The sequence below is a fragment of the Puntigrus tetrazona genome, chromosome 10, assembly GCF_018831695.1.
Source record: "Puntigrus tetrazona isolate hp1 chromosome 10, ASM1883169v1, whole genome shotgun sequence".
Lineage (NCBI taxonomy): Eukaryota > Metazoa > Chordata > Actinopteri > Cypriniformes > Cyprinidae > Puntigrus > Puntigrus tetrazona.
This window is the reverse complement of record NC_056708.1, coordinates 9176362-9193413: the sequence shown is the minus strand read 5'-3', so window position 1 is coordinate 9193413 and position 17052 is coordinate 9176362. Positions and strand designations below refer to the sequence as shown.

General features: G+C 38.2%; 1 protein-coding gene across 1 annotated transcript in view; it reads right to left on the bottom strand.

Moving 5' to 3' along the window:
- The window catches only part of gbe1a (glucan (1,4-alpha-), branching enzyme 1a), a 130470-nt gene that overhangs the window by 13922 nt on the left and 99496 nt on the right, over positions 1-17052 (bottom strand). The window contains 3 exon segments of the mRNA XM_043249832.1: positions 12534-12632; positions 13811-13936; positions 15594-15735. Coding sequence (XP_043105767.1) covers positions 12534-12632; positions 13811-13936; positions 15594-15735 — 367 coding nt within the window.

Here is a 17052-nt window from a genome sequence, read left to right as displayed (position 1 = left end):
AAGAAAATTATACCCCTTCCAGTAAGTTGGCTACAGGTTGAGATTGAGACTACAACTCTTATCCAAGGATAGACGGGTGTTCTTTGTTTATTTTAAACTTAAACATAGAATCATAATAATGATAATAATTTATTTTCATTTTTAAATATTTAGGAAGTGATGCTAACAAGCTCATGATTGGATTAGTTTACTATTATGATTCAGTACAATTGAAATGTCAGTACAATAAATCTCCAACTCTAAAACACCTGTTTTTATTGGCCGTAGCCTGTACTTCTCTTTAGAATATGAATAGAAACAATGATGTTCTCAGGTCAAAAACAATTTGATGTATAAACTGTATTTATAATGAGTTAAGCTCAAAACCACATTTTCCAGATTACAATGTCTGTCAGAGTATCAAAAGCGCCTCAAAAATATGGCTGTAGAGTATATATAAAATATATGAAATAGCTTAATAAATTACTTGTGACATCCATGTCAGCCCCACAATAATTACTCGTGTTACCTTGTCAGGCTGCAGTAAGCCCACTTGAGTACTTCATTACGGGTCAACTTTTTTAAATTTGTTAACAGGTTTTTAATTTTAAAACAATGGTCCAGATCGCTAGCAGTTCTTGCAGGCTGATAATGTAACGCTTGAGTAATTACTGAAGTGTTAACTTGTTTTTTCACTTTACAATAATAGTCTAGATAACTAGTAGCTCTTGCTGGCTGACAAGGTATGCTTGAGTAATTAGTGAAGGGTTCATATCGATTTCATAAGTAATTGAATACATTTTCAGACATGTTACTTTTCACAGTTAGCAAGAATATTTTTATTTTGTAATTATTGAATACCCAATGATATTTGACACCGCTTAAACAAGGAGCAACCCTAAATGTGCTTCAAAATTCAGTGTTGATGTACACTGCTGTATACTTCCTGCATATAGTTTTTGTTAACAACAGACCATTGTTCTAAAGCGATACCAGATTGTAACAATATTTTTTACCCAACATTAACTATATTTGAATGAACGAACTAAAAGCTCCAAACTGAAAATGAACCACAACTGAAGTTCACACCTTGACCGTTGCACCTGCATGATGTTCTCTGTACTTGCATGAAAAGTTGCAAAGAGAATTTTTGGGGTAGGATACATGAATCTTTGAATTGGAAATGACAAGCAAAGCCCTTGGGGCTCTAAATTTTTTTTACTGTGTCAAGTTGAGGTCAGAGCTGCATCTGAGAGTCAACTCGGGACAAAACTCAATGTAGCGAGCTCAATGGCCTAAGAGCTCTCTACAGGCCAGGTGTGGAATCCTTCATGTGTGAAATCCCAGACTGCTGCTCTGCATTCGGATGCCCGTCCCCTGTCCTCTGTCTTTCCCACGTCCGTGTTTTGGAACAGCCATCTTGAAGCTGAATCTGTATTTAGTGGAAGACTGGCTCATTGACCACATTAACGGTCGGAGCTGGTGAATCCCATTGACTTTGCCAATACCGACTGTAGTTCTGGGTCGGTGATTTGGCGCACTTTGCGGGAGAGGGTCGATGGCTATGTTTGGACTCAGTGGAGCAGCGTTCAGGTCATTGACTGGATCAGTGCTCTATGTTGTCCTCCAATGACTTATTTGAGAATGAGCTCATACTTCGAAAGAGTCGAAACGAAAGATGAAAGTTTTGTTCGCAAAAGGTGACCTCCCAAATCGTTTCTAGCTTGCAAGTGCTCCGCGTTGATCGGACACGATTTGAGTGGCCAAGGGTCAACGAGCACAGCTGGATACTAGAGCGAGTCTGGCACCCTCCATCAGAACACAGGATTAAAGTCTCTGTAGTGCTCGAACTCTCTCTAACGAACACAAACACCTGCTTGCTGCGAGACACCTGTTTTTGATTATGAGTATTTACCTCGGGATGTTTTTCCCCTGGTGAGCATATTCATTTGGCACATCATTTCATTTTATAAACATTTCAGAGCATACTGATACCTAGTCAGGAGGCTGCTGTTTGTTTAGAGTTTGTTTGGAAGTATGAGGTGACGGGGTGAGGAGAAACATGCATACAGAGAGAAAACGTTGTTAATACTTTAGATTATTTTTCCCTGGATGAACCCTGTGAAAAAAAAAGTTTAAATCAGCCCAAAAAGGTTTTGGTCTCTTAGCCTGGACAAGATTGGCTAGGTTGGCCAATTTTTTCCAGTTTTAGGGGAGTTTTGGTGTCTTGGAAATCAGCTAGACCAACTGAAGATCAGCTTGGTCTATTTTGCTGGTTTTAGAGGGTTTTGGGCTCTTGTCAGTTAGTCAGACTGGGACACCATCAAAATAGCAAAACAGATCATCTGGAAATCTGGTCTTCAGATGGTTTAACTGGTCTCCCAGCCTGACTTACCTGGTTAGGATGGTCTGTTGGAAGTTTGAGCCATTGCTTGCTGGTCAGCCACTGGTCAGTCTCTTTGAAACCAGCTAGACCATAAAAAAATAAAAATCAGTTTCCCAAATGGGTTAGACAGACAGGCTGCGAATCTGGTCTTTACATAGTCCAACTGGTCTCTCAGTCTGCCCAAGCTAGTGAAGTACAACCTGAATTTTAATTTGAATAACATGAAAACTACAAATATTTCAAATCACATGAGCGGATTTTTTTTTTTCAATAGGGCATAGATAACATAAAAATGTTTAAACTGAGAAATGTAGTTGTATGCACAAAACAGCTCATTGTAGCATCTCCTCTTCTTTTCAAAACAGTTTGAAGATGTCTGGGCATCAGTTCTTAGATTTCTGGTGTTGGAATTTTGGTCCCATTCTTGATAAATATAGGTTTCCAAGCTGCAGAGGAGTTTGTGGTAGTCTTTGACGTATTTTTTGTTTAATGATGAGCCGAATGTTCTCTAAAGCTGAATGATCTGGACTGCAGGCAGGCAGCATGTGGTTTGCATTGTCCTGCTGAAAATATACAAGGCCATCCTTGAAATATACATCGTCTGGAGAGGAGCTTGTGTTGCTCTAAAAACTTTCAGCATTTATCTTTTAGCATTCAAACATGCAAGCTGCCCATATCATGTGCACCCTCAAACCATCAGAGATGCTGGCTTTTGAACTGAACACTGATAACAAGCTCTAAGGTGTTCCTCCTCTTTATAGCACAAAGGATAAGGCATCTGTGATTTCCAACAATAATATCAAATTTGGGCTCATGGGTTAATTTTAAGTTCATGAGCCTTGACCCACAGGACACACGGTTAAATATGGCTTTTTCTTTGCATAATAGAGCTTTGGTTGGCAGTTACAGATGGCATGGTGGATGGTGTTTACCGGCAGCGGTTTCTGGAAGCATTCCTGGGCCCATTTAGTAAATTCAATGACAGGATCATGTCGATGAGTGATGCAGTGTTCTCGGAGGCCCTGAAGACCACAGGTATCCAACAAAGGTCTTGGGACTTATGCATGACATTTTTCCAGTTTCTCTGAATCTTTTGATGATGTAATGCACTGTAGATGATGACATTTGCAAAGCCTTTGCAATCTGATGTTGAGGAATGTTGTTTTAAAGTCTTCCACAATCTTTTTACGCACTCTCTCACATCTATTTCTGAGAACATCTCTTTTATAGCTTATCGCATTACAGACCTGAAATTTGAGTTTTTCTCATTAGAGTAATTAAAGTGTACAATTTCTCAATGTATTGGATTGCAAATATATATTATGCAGGTTTGAAAATTTTGGTTTAGATTGTTTTTGGGAACTGGTCAGAGATCTCCAAAAAAAGCAAAACAGTCTAACCTTATAAGCTGGGAAGATCTAGCTGGTATCCGAACCTGGACAAGCTAGTTTGGTGGAGCAAGTAGGTTTGTTTATATGGTTTTAAATGGGTTTGGGTTCCAGTCGGATGACCCGCTAAACATTTGTACCAACTAAGTTTAGAATGTTTTTTTTTCCAACAGAGTATACATCATAATAAAGTTGTAAAGCACCAGATACAGTTAGGATGCATTTCAGTCATTATCACAAATAATAATAATCCACTTATGGTTTATGCCGAATATAACACCAGCAGGATGTTAGCATGGCTGTGTAAGGAATAACCGCAAAGAGCAAAGAGACAGAAAGGAAGTGACTCTGACAGGCCCATCTCTCTCTGCTCCTCCTCTCCTGCTCACCATCATTAGAGCAGAAGGGTGACGGACAGATAAAGAAACCTTTTAATAACACTGCAACCTTTTAAGAGGGGGCACAATCGACAGAGCCCACGGGCGAGCTGGAGCCAATCAATGCGGCTGTGCCCTGCCATCTACTCTTTCTCCTAGCCTCCCACTCCCTATCTGTTCCATCTCTCTCTCTCGCTTTCTCATTCTGTCAGTGGAAGGAGACATCTTCCACCTACATTTCTCACAACTGCTCCTCTGAAACTTCTCTGTTTAAACAGTACTTTTCCTCCCTATTAGAAGCGTTCCCTGCTCTCCCTGATGGGACTGACTCTCACTATGTCATTAGCAGCAATGCGCTGTACAGATAGTGGATGAGGCCTGTGATAGGATCGGGTTCCTCTGAGGAAAGAAGCATTGATGCTGTGGTGACATTTTAACAGCTGGTTGTTTTGCTTGTCCTTTCCTTTACATTCACATGTTTTTTAAGTTCTCACTAAGAAGTGTTCTCCCACATAGTCTCTCGCCTGGGGAGTGAAATGTCTCATACTTTCTCTCTTAATTTTCTTATCTCTTCATTTTCCTTCCTGTTGCTCTCGCTCTGTCCATAGTAAGCAATTATTAAAGTCCAAACTGAAAGTCCAAGCCATGTTTGCCATTTATTCAGAAGTGACCCGATTAACTCCTTAACACAAGTTTTTATTATCCTTGATTCATCATTGCACATTATTCCAAACACAAAATGTGTCTCCATAATCTTTTTAAATGTAATGACTTGCTCTGCCACTTAAATGACTTTCTGTTTTTTGCACTTACATGGGCTATTGGTTAACGTTAACCAACAGGCATTTAAGCACTGTCTGCATACATTTTGATACGGAATGCACATTTTTTAAGAACTCCAATTTTAATTTTTTTTTTCTCATTGACTCATCCTGGAACAGGTCACGTTAGGCTAGACTTTAAATGCTGGATATCGAATCGCTTTTTAAAATTACATGAGAACGGACATTCCCAAGATGATTGTAAAGTATATCTTCTTAATGTGCATCACACGAACAATTAGTACTTTTGTGACATAACCGCTGTTATCGTGAAGCCTAATTAAAGACTAATTTTGAGACTACACAACTGCACATTCAGTGTTCTTTGAACCACATTAACACTTTTTAGCACCAACACAGACGGCGATCAGTATTTGATAATGAGCTGTAAATCCTTACCACTGATCTTGATGTTTAAGAACCAAAAAAGGAATCCTATAAAACTGAACAACAGCATTAATCAGGAGCTGGAGAGGGACAGCACACTTATTAACGATTTTACTGCCTTGTTGCCCTTGTCCTTATATCATAAAGAAGGGGTGACCATGCATGGAAAACAAAACAAAAATGAATTATTCTCACATAAAGTCACTTTCATATTCGCGTTCGTTCTCAGTCTGATTTACACAGTTGCAGAAAGTTGTTTATATATTTAATTAGAACTTCTGTTATGAGGTTTTGGTTTATGATTTGCTATTTTTACAAGTAAGATTATTCAGGCTTGCATTGGTGATGCAGCAGAAGGACAGAGGACAGTCCTGCACAACAAAATATGAAATCATTTGTGCACATATTTTCTGAAATGATTCAAAACCATTATTTGAAAATAATTATTTGACAATGCGGGCAAGCTGTCTTCATTATCAGTCTGTAATTAGTTACATTTAAACTGTTAATTTATTTATCATTTAATGTGGCATATATTCCAAGTCTCCTGAAGCTATACCATAGATTTCCAGGAAACATAGTAAAAGCCATTCACATCAAATATTGCTTTATATATTTACTGTATGTAAATGAGCAGCTTGGACATTTTACTAAATAGCTTAATTTGTGTTTAACAGAAGATAATATAAATGATGACAAAACTGTCATTAAATATGATAACATCATTATAAAGTGCTAAAATCATGCTAAAATCAAAGAGTTTGGCTCAGAAAAGTTTCCTTCCTAGACAGAAGTTTGAATCGCATGCATTCAAAGCCAAAGCTAGAAGCTGTGTTTATTTTCCTTCTTTTAAAAAGATCAAATCAAAAGAACGGAACGGTTTCCTGTGGAGGGAGTGCATCAGGCCAGCGTGTTACATGCCCTGCCAGCACACTTACACTGCTTTACAAAGGCAATCTGTGAAGATCTTTCCGGTCGAAATATGCTGCAGTCTGCCTGTCTGCCGTCTTTGTTGTGTTGTGCTGTGTAATTCATTACAGTTCACTGAATGTGACAAGAACTTCGGCTCACATTTCCTCTTAATATAAGCTATACACAAAGAGAAGAAAAGAGCGAAAAAAAAAAAAAAAAAAACTGTCAGGATTTTTAAACAAAAATTCCTTGTCCACCAATGTGTGATGAAGCTAAAAACTGTAAGACACCGATAAGCAACATGAAACACCGAGACGTAAACAACAGAGGAACAGGAATAAAAGTCCAAATATACTGTCAAACAACAAAAGAAAAATAGCAGCAGAACTGAAATCTCAAAGCAAAGTGGTTTTCCTTTCTGAAACCATTCCTCCTTATTTTCTGAGACACTTTTATGTGATAAAAGCAGGTTTTCCATATTTGAGACAGGGTTAGTACACTAATACAAGGGACGCAAAGGAGATGGAAGCAGAAACCGCAAACTGCTTTTGGAAACTCTTTTTCTCGTTCTTGCAGGCCTTTGGAATGCGAATACAGTCTTCAAATAAATATGCCACGCTGAAAAGCAATGAGAGATGCGCAACGTCGGTGCCTCTGAGCCACAGGATGCAAGAAAAAGGATTAGAAACACGAGTCCCGGTAGAATGCTTTTAACACAGAGATTCTTAGATGATGTAGAGACGACGGGAGTCTGGGAAGAGTCTTTTGTGAAGCAAGGATGAGATCCGACTGTAATCTGTCTTTACAATGGGTATCAGCTCTCATTTAGCAGTTCATTTGCTCTTTCAAAAGAAGAGGTCATCTTTTGTCATAACATATGAACTACCCTGCACGCAAGCACATTAGCTTGATATTATGCGCTTTTGCTAAAGTACATTATGGATTTACATTTAAGCCTTCGGAAGATGCTTCCATCCAAGAGTGCGTTCAGTGCTTGCATTTTTTATCAGTTTATGCTTTTCCATAACTGACCCCTTGACCTTTGCTGTCGCTACTATATATGTACTTATGCATGAGCAAACAGAATCATTAGCAAATCACATATGGGTTTTACATCGAAATTTGTAATGGTGGATTGAAATTCAGAAGTGTCTGTGTTTGTGTTTATGAGCAGAAGAAGGGCATAAATAGACAAATCAATAGATGATAAGCTGCTGTGTCATATCATTGGAACTGGCTAACTCCCAGAGGTCAAAGAGGTCAATGCACACGCAAAGCTATGTAAGTCTTTAAACACCTTCGAATCCAGTCAATATTCTGAGTTTTGTGAGTTTTTATTTCTGTTTAGAAAACGTTTCTGCTTGAAAATATCTTGGTGAGCAAGTGCAGGATTTATTTAGCTACAGTTATGGATAAATCTGACAAAATCTCACGCATATTTATTTTTTTGTCTGATCATCAAGGTTGCATTTATGAGTAAAAGCAGTAATATCGTTAAATATCATTACAATTCTAAACAACGGTTTTCTATTTTAATATATTTATTCCTGTGGCGACAAAGCTGAATTTTCATCAGTCTTGAGCAATTAAATTAAATAAATCACAAATTAAAAAGATGCAGAAACAAACATGTAAACAAAATAAATAAATACATAGATTGCTAAAAAATAAATAAATAACGCTACCTGGACTCAATGTATTGAGTTCTAGTAGGAGCACCGCATAATGCATCATAAGCTAACGGCTCCTATGCCTTGGCTCTCAATGTGAACATACCATAAAGGCCTATGAAATTGAATGCACGTGCTAAAGATACAACAAACAGAAGTGAGAAGGACAGACAAGAGAAAAACAAATGTGCTTTTAAGCACACGCACGATGCCAACTGTGCCTCCCTGCTGTCATGTGCAGCTGCAATTCCTCGACTGTTCAGTAGAGGGAGGAATGAGTACATAGACTTAAGACAAAGCTTTAAGACGACTGTGAGGACTTCTCTACAAATCAGTCACAAGTTAAATATTAAAAACCGCTCCGTGATCAAAGAAGACCGATTTCAAATCGGAGAATCACGCGCAGAGGAATAAGTGCCATTGAGCTGAACCGAAACGCTAACGGGAAGCTTTCTCCTCTAGAACTCTCTGCTAACACATTCAATGCCCAATCAAGACTTGAACAGTACTGCTGGCACAACATATCATCTTCTCTCTCATCATACGTTTACAATAATTCCACATCTCATGAAATCTGCTATTTACCCAAACAAACAGGAAATGCACATGCCTAAACCGTAGACTTAATTACCGCAAACACAGCTCCCCCGCAATCACACACAATCAGTGAAGTCTGAGAGCCAGTTATCTGCCTTAGCGATCATCATACCTTCTTTTCCTCTCCATCTTTCTCTCCCTCCCACATTTCTCCTCCTTAGACCACAGGAAGAGGAATAAAAGTATATCGATACATAATTCATCCACCGGCGGCTGAACTAAATCTCCAATATGCTCTAATGAGGAAGCCAAAATCAGAGTGACTTCCCATTACAATTATGCGTTACGAGCTTTAATTGTTCCTCTTGAGAGCAGACGAGCACGAGGGTGGGGTGTTGACGTGGGGGTGGAGGTAATGGAAAAGTATTAGATAATTCGAGTTAATTTGCTTAAGCAAATTAATCAAATCAACAGCCACATGGTGCTCAGCACCAGGATATGAATTAAACAAATAAGGGTTGTGGAGTGCTTTTAGCCAGAGAGGCCAGAAGGATATTAATCTGTTTTCTAGTGGCACTGCTGGTAATTACACACGATGGCTTTATTTGCCATCATGACCTCTTTCTCCCAGAGCAGCCAAGAGATCGCTTGCACATAAATAAATGCTCACGACTACACACGACAAAATAAATAATCGAACTCACAACAGGAATGCTAAAACCTGCTAACAAAGATCCACGCTGAGTTTGTGTGTAGTTAACAGTATGCATAGTACTTACAATACAATAAGATAGTGGAGGTTGCGCTGTATTGTTAATACAGTTGTTTGCCATGATGTGCAGTGAATGGGCTTATTTTTTTAATGGTTACAAGAGAAAATAAACATTTTCCTTAAGAATAAATTAAAAGTTTGGAATTGTATGGTTGCTTTGAAGCCATATGGTGAAGATATGTTATATATTTAAGCACAGCTGGCGAGCAACAAAACAGAACGCAGCAGAATGACACAAAGCACAGCCAAACCATAGCGAAATCAAATGCGATAAAACAACTATAGATGAATAAATAAATAAAACAAAAACAACCTGAACGGGAACACAACGTCACTTTGAATTTGCACTGTGAAAAACGACACTTGATTGTATTTTAATAGATTCACGAAATTGTTAGTTTTATAAATGTATTTTTTAACAGCAACACAACACAAACACAGCCAGACGCAAATAAAATCCTCAAGACAACACAAACAAAACCTCACGTAAAAATCACGTAAAAAAACAAAAATAGGTACTCCCTTTAAAAAAATGTAAAACAAGCAAAGCAAAACAATGCAAAAACAAAATTAAACAACGATAAAATCTGAATAAAAAACAAAGCTTAAAATATTAAGCTAATCAAATACTTCAACTAATCAAAATCAAATCAACTAATCAAATTTCAAGCAATTTGCAATAAAACGAAATATGCTATGATGCTTATGTGGGAATGTGAATTTAAGCGGTAATGCACACTTACATGATACTGTATGTGTCAGTTAAAGTTGACCTCTCCACCCCACAGACAGCAGAAGACATTATAACCAGCCTCCACCAGAAACTCTCTCACATTGTGATCTAATCTGCTCTTCAGTTATAACTCCATTTCCATTTTTCTTCTTCAGGAAGTATGACTGAACTCTCGCTCTCCACGCGGCCCAGCAAATCAAATGGCATCGTTAATAAACCTATTGATTCCACATATTAATGTATTCATCACCGAATACAGTGAGGGAGAGAGAACAGCTGCTCTCTTTATGGAAATCTCTAAAGATTTCATTAGCTTTTGGGGAGGTTTCATTACGGACCGTGGCCCTCTTCTCCTTCTGTTTCTCTCCACTCTGTTCATCATCTGCATTATCGATTCGGAGCGGCGGACATTTTAATTTCGCAAGCGAGCCACGCTCAGCCGACCTCCGTCACAGCGCAGCGCGCAGCTGAGAAGCCCTAGCGCTGTTTGTGACATAGGAGGAGAGAAGGAGAGACACAGAAAGCGAGAAAGAGGTGGAATTCAGTAGTAAATCAGCAGGGAGTTTGCCCTTTTGAACACCTCATTGTGAAAACCAGAGTTATGGCACGGAGAGGTGAAGTGTGGACATAAATTTCTTTGTCTGAGAGGGGTCACAGACCCAGGGTTACTGCAGTTTGTCAAGGGATTAAAGAAAAAGTTCATCCAAAAATGAAAATTCATTTACTCACCCCCATACTTCCAAACCCATATGACTTTCATCTAAAAATAACATAAGAGTTCCATAGGATTTGCCTCTTCAGTTCTCCAAAGCTGCATTTATTTGATCTATTCTAGTAAGTTTTACAATGTAGTTTACTCCTGTAACGACAAAGCCGAAGTTTCAGTCTCCAGTGTCTCACGATCCTTCAGAAATCATTTTAATATTCTGATTTGCCGCTAAAGAAACATTTCCTATTCTTACTATCGGTGTTCTTACTATCACGGTGGTGCTGCTTTTTATTTTTGAGAAAACCATGATACATTTTTTTGATGAACAGGAAGTTCAAAAGAATAGCATTTATTTAAAATAGAAATCTAACAAAATAAAAGAAAAAGCAAAAAAACAAAAAAACGCAAGCAAAACAAAAACCTCAATACACTTCACGTAAATAAAACTTTAAACCGATACAGGTGAAACAAAACACCAAACAGGACAAAAACCACAAGACAAACTCAAGTAAAACTTCCAGACGATACAAATTAAACAAAAACCTGAAACGCAAATAAAAACAAAAACCTCAAGACAACGCAAATAAAACGTCCAGACAATACAGTTTAAACAAAAACCTCAAACAATACGAACGAAGCAAAAACAACAAAGCAACTCAAATAAAACCTTAACGCAATGAAACAAAACTTGAAGAAATAAAACTTCAGCAAACAAATCAAAACAAAAACCTGGATACACACATCATAGTTATAAAGTTATTCAATCTTGCTTCTCAGTGATATTTAGATATTTTTCTTTAAAAAAAAAACCACACACACACTAAGACTGTTAGCAAAACTTTTAGCAGAGTTTTTTTTTTTTTATGCCTTCATGTTTAAAGTTGGCATAACTGATAATAAGACTGATAATGTCACTGAATGTCTTTAGACATCTGTATGAGTGTGTTGTTTGGAAAAGAGCAGCATCAACATTTCCTAAGCTTCAGAAAGTCACTCGTGTTCAAACCAGTGAGTAAATGTCGACAGGGCTGTCATTTTGGGCTTAACTGTTCCTTTAAGATTGTAAACAAGGATACGCTTGATATTCTGTGCTCAGCTAAAATGCAATACAATTTGCAAGTATGCTTTTATATGATTGAATACGATTTGTTTCACTTGTTTTCAATTATTTTTCGGGGGTTATGTTCTGGTTTGGTGCCAAGCATGAAAATTTTGACTTTCCTATGCAAGACTTGAAAGTGATTAGAGTTTTGGAAGTCATATTAAATAAGCCTGAAGAACGAGAGGAGTGTTGTGTGTGTGTGTGTGTGTGTGTGTGTGTGTGTGTGTGAGAGAGACAGAACAAGTACAAAAAAAAAATAAATCACACAAATGCAAAGGCTTGCTGTAATAGAGAGATAGAGACGGGGATATCAATACACAAACCTTTTAATGGAAATCAAAATGCTGCCAAAGGACGAATAAAAGATGGGTAAAGTGGGACTGACATAGAAGCCCAACAGAAAAAGGGGGCTGCTATCTGAACAGGCTGTGCCAGATCTCAGATTACACCCTGAACTCACGAAGCAAACTCAATCAATACTCTTCCTTTTGTCATTTTAAAAAGGCACGGTCATGCAAAAACCTGGCTCGAATTAAAGCGGAAATGCCCACGCTGATACATGCGCAGATAGAGCCGAGCCAGCGGGGGATTTGGACGCGTGACAGCCGCTGCGCAAAGACTACAAATACACAGCTTCATAAAGAGAGATGACCCCAAAACGGCGAACTGCAAACATCAAACAACATCATTTGCACAGAACCAAACACAAAGGAGCAACATCTGTGCGGAGAGGGAGAAATCACAGGAGATGGGAGCTCACCTGGATCCATTTGTCTGGCACGGCCATGGTCAGACGATAATCAAAGCCCAGTCCTCCCTCTTCAATAGACCTGCACAGGCCTGGCATCCCTGATACATCCTACACAAAATCCATGAGAAATGGAGAGCAGGAAAGTGTGAAAATGAGCATTGCCTTCTGGAAAAATGCAGATTAAGCTGCGTCTTCGAACACCTGGCTTCTATCTGGTCCAAGATGGTCATTACAAATATCTAACCGTTCTTTGAAAGAATTCAAGAAACATTTACTTGGGAGGCAAAATTATATTACATATAAAATAAGTGAAATAATAAAAATAATAGTTTTTCGTTTATTACGTATCACAAACTCACGTAATCAGAAAAAGCCAGTTGTGAACTGATTCACTGAAAATATTTGGTTTGAAATATTATTTCATTCACAAATTGAGCTACTTTTTAACAAATGTTCCAGGGATAGCTGTGGCGGACGTCATGATTTTCAGTGTATAATTCACACTAAGCTATCAACCTGTTAATATACCTTAGACCAGCTTAGAAACGAATTTCTACAAAACTGAAAAAATGTAAAAAAAAAAATCATATACCGTGGAGAGAACATTTTGGATCGAGATCTGACCATTCTTGTCTTCAGCTCTCTTGTTTTTCTGCCTGCATAACTCTTGATGTTCAGAAGCGAAGCGTCCGTTTATTGGACAGTCGCCTCATTTTGAAAGAAGGTATTAATTCAGATTAATTTTTCTGCAGTGAGAGGGCTTGGGATTGAGTACATTTACGGAACGAATGTTGCCTGGTTTATGCAACCCTTGAGATACAGATTCCTTCCGCCTTCAGGGATGCCGTGCTCCTCTACTTCCCCATTCATTCTGTACGTTTGATTAATCACATTGGCAGATGGGCGAATTAAAGCAATGTGAAAAATGCCTGCTTCTATTACAACCTGCCTGTGGGTCATATGAGACCAGAGAAGAAGAGAGCGAGACGGATCCATACGGAGCCTGCCCCTGAAAATCTCTCCTGTTCTTTTCTTGAATCTTTTGGCCTTAATCACCCAATTATCATCCTGATCCATTAGCCACAGCATTCAGCTCCGACCTCACAGGAGCTCAGTTTTAAATAAACGCACTGGCACAGAGCAGGAGAATAGAAAAGAATGAAATGAAATTTCCACTTGGGAGCGAGAAAAGGTAATGGGAGCTGTAATTTGTGGGAGAAAAAAGGAAACATTCTACCTCCTTTGAAAAATATAAATGTACCGCGGTGGTGCAGGTAGGCTTTCACCTCTGCCACAGTGATGCATTGTGGGTAGAGCTTGTGGAGAACGTGATTGGCCAGCATCAGATAGACAAGTGCATCTTCGTCCACGTGCATTCCAAAGCACGCGCTGTAGTCCCCGAAACGACGTGCCTGGGCAAAACCAGATCAATTGACTTTGTGATTCGGAGAAAATGTCCAGTGGGATGTGGATTAACGGCATTACAATCTTTACACAAGTCAAATCATTTTTCTGCAATATGTACTGAGCGGTCAAGGTCGCCCATAATTTATGATAATGGTCTAAGAGGGCCTTTCAGATCTATTCATGCAGTTTGTGCTTTATCTCCATATGCAATGATTCAGAGCTTTATTAATACAACAGAAATGACATAGCTGACATGCCTCTGACACACTCTTCATAAATCAATGCATCTAAGCCTTCACATTTCATCTGGAAGAAGTGATTCAGAGACGCGCAGAGGCGCTTATATAGACTCGCTCTCTCTATAGACCAAATAGAGACAGTGACATTTGACATATGAAGTACACCAATTTCTTCTTGAAGTAAACAAAACATTAAACGGACACTTTGATGAATGTTAAATAAATTAAACAAATTGATACGTTTTCAAATTATCAGTAAACATGGCTTCACAATGCCAAAAGCAAATAAGTAGCTCAGTAAAGTTGAGCTACTTATTTGAAATTTTTTAGCGAATCAGCATACGGTTTGGAGGTATGGGTAGGTTAAAGGTAGGTTAAGGTGTAAGGAATGGGTTAATAGTGTATTTATAAATGTAAAATTTATTACAGATGTAATTACATACAGGGATGGATTTATGTAACCAATAAGTACATTGTACCAAATTGTTAATTTAAATGTAAGTACATAGTACACAAGGCCACCTAATATAAAGTTGGAACCTTAATTCTTAATATTTCCTAAACAGTTGTGCTTTTACCATAAAACAGATATTTTAACAGAAAATGGCAAAAAACAAAACAGAACAAGACCAAATACTATTAAAGGGTTACTGTACCACAAAATGAACATTTTGTCAATAATTACCCTCGTAACCCGTAAGACCCCTAAGATATTTTAGATGGTTTCTGATGGCTGTCTGACCCTCCTTAGACAGCAATGTAATAAACACGAACAATGTCCAGAAACACAGCAAGGAGATCAGTAAATTTATCCATGTGACATCAGGGGTCCAACCGTAATTGTACAAATTTTTACGAGAATATTGTATACAAACAAAACAAAAAATCACGACTTTATTCAACAATTCGTCTCCTCTGCATCATGCACCGTATCGGCTTTGAACGTAAACAGCGTACACTGTTCTGTGTCAGCTGTGTCACGCAGATGCAATGTTTTCGTTCAGATCAAAGCAGAAGCGGTATCCATGTATCCATGCGGTGCGGCTGACACAGAAAAGCGTTCGCTGTTTTGTGCAGTGAATACTTTCCAAAATGTTGCTATGGTGACGAATGACATCGCTGTTATTTTTGTTTTGTTCGTGTAAAAAATTGATTCTTGTAGCTTCATAAAATTACGGTGAACCCCCCAGCCCATGTCACATTAATTATTTTAGCCATCTCCTCGTTTCTGGACATTGATTTGGACGTGTTCGTTACTATGGAGGGCCAGAGAGCCATCAGAATGCATCACAAATATCTTACTTTGTGTTCCGAAGGTAGTTTGGAACATTATGAGGGTGAGCAATTATGACAAGATTTTCAATTTGGGGTGGAGTAGCCCTTTAAGGCGACGATTTGTGTTTACAATGAATGATGGGAGCACTTGTTTACAGCTGAAGAACAACTGACCGATGCCATGGTGGTGGTACAGCATTGAAGTCACAGCGTCAAACCTGAAGCCATCAAAGCGGTACTCTTCCATCCACCAGCGCAGGTTGGAAAGGAGGAACCGCAACACTTCCCAGCTATGGGAAACAGAGAAAGACATTTTCTCCAGAGCTTCCACACAAAAATCGACCCTTGTCTGACGAAATAAGAATCCAAAAATCAATCAACCAGAACACACTTTGGTGCATATAAATACAAAGAAAGAAAAATATGTCAAGCTGTTCACAAAGGAGACATTCTGCTTGTAATATCTTTTCAATGATTGACTCGTCTTTCGAATTATCTTCATTTGGGAAATATCTTCAATATTTAAACATGCAACTAATTGGAATTTTTTTATAATTGTGTTTAATTTGATTGAGTAATTGGCATTACGTGTAATGATTTCTTTGAGTTTTCATTGATTGACGGCGCAAAAACGCATTTGAGTAATGGATTCATTCTCTGATTAAATAGTAGCTGTAACACAAGGTTGGTTGATTCAGCCCAAAAAGACAGATGGAGAGAGAAAAAGAGAAACAGGCAGCAGGAGCAGCAGGTTGGGCGGCTGGTGGTGGTGTGATTCCCTGAGGAGAACGATGAACAGTGTGTGAACGAGGAGGAGATGAAACTAACTCAAGACTGAAACCATTCTTTCATGAGAAATAGCTCTCTGAGAACAGCCTCCTGCTCTCCATTTATTGCTCTTGCTGCTTTCTTCATTCTTAATCGTTCCAATCCCGCTCGAAGAATACAACCCTAATAATGTACTAGACCAGGGGTTTTCAAGCATTTAGATGCTATACATGCCAAAATGATGAACCCCGCGAAAGAATTATATGCATTTTATATACTGCAGAGACCCAATTATTCTGTGCAAGAAAAAAACATTGTATTACATCTCACAACATGCTGTTTACTACATTAATAATTGGATTTTTTATTGTCACTGCACTGAAGTCAAAGCGAATTTCCAGAGAATATGTACTTTGTGTTGAGTCAACACCATTGTTTTCTGGAAAAGAAAGGAGCGAATCAGAAAATGCTGCAAAATTTTACAACAAATTCACATTTCAACGGTAAAAATAAATAAATAAATAAACATTATATATATATGCATCGTTACAGATGACAAAACTTTAAAACTTTACAAGATAGATAGATGGATAGAGATGATAGATTTTGTTTTAGGACAACTTTAAAAGAACTTTTTTTTTTATCCACTTCAAATGTCGACTGCTGCATATTCATACACATACAGCCACTATTTAGCCAAAAAAAAAAAAAAAAAAAAGAAAGATAAAAAGGTAAAATGTTAACTCTGACAGCCCTAAAAGTGCATTTTGTAAAATGTATTATTTATTGACCTCTAGGGGTCCCCAGACCCCACTTTAAAACTCCCTAACAACTGCATT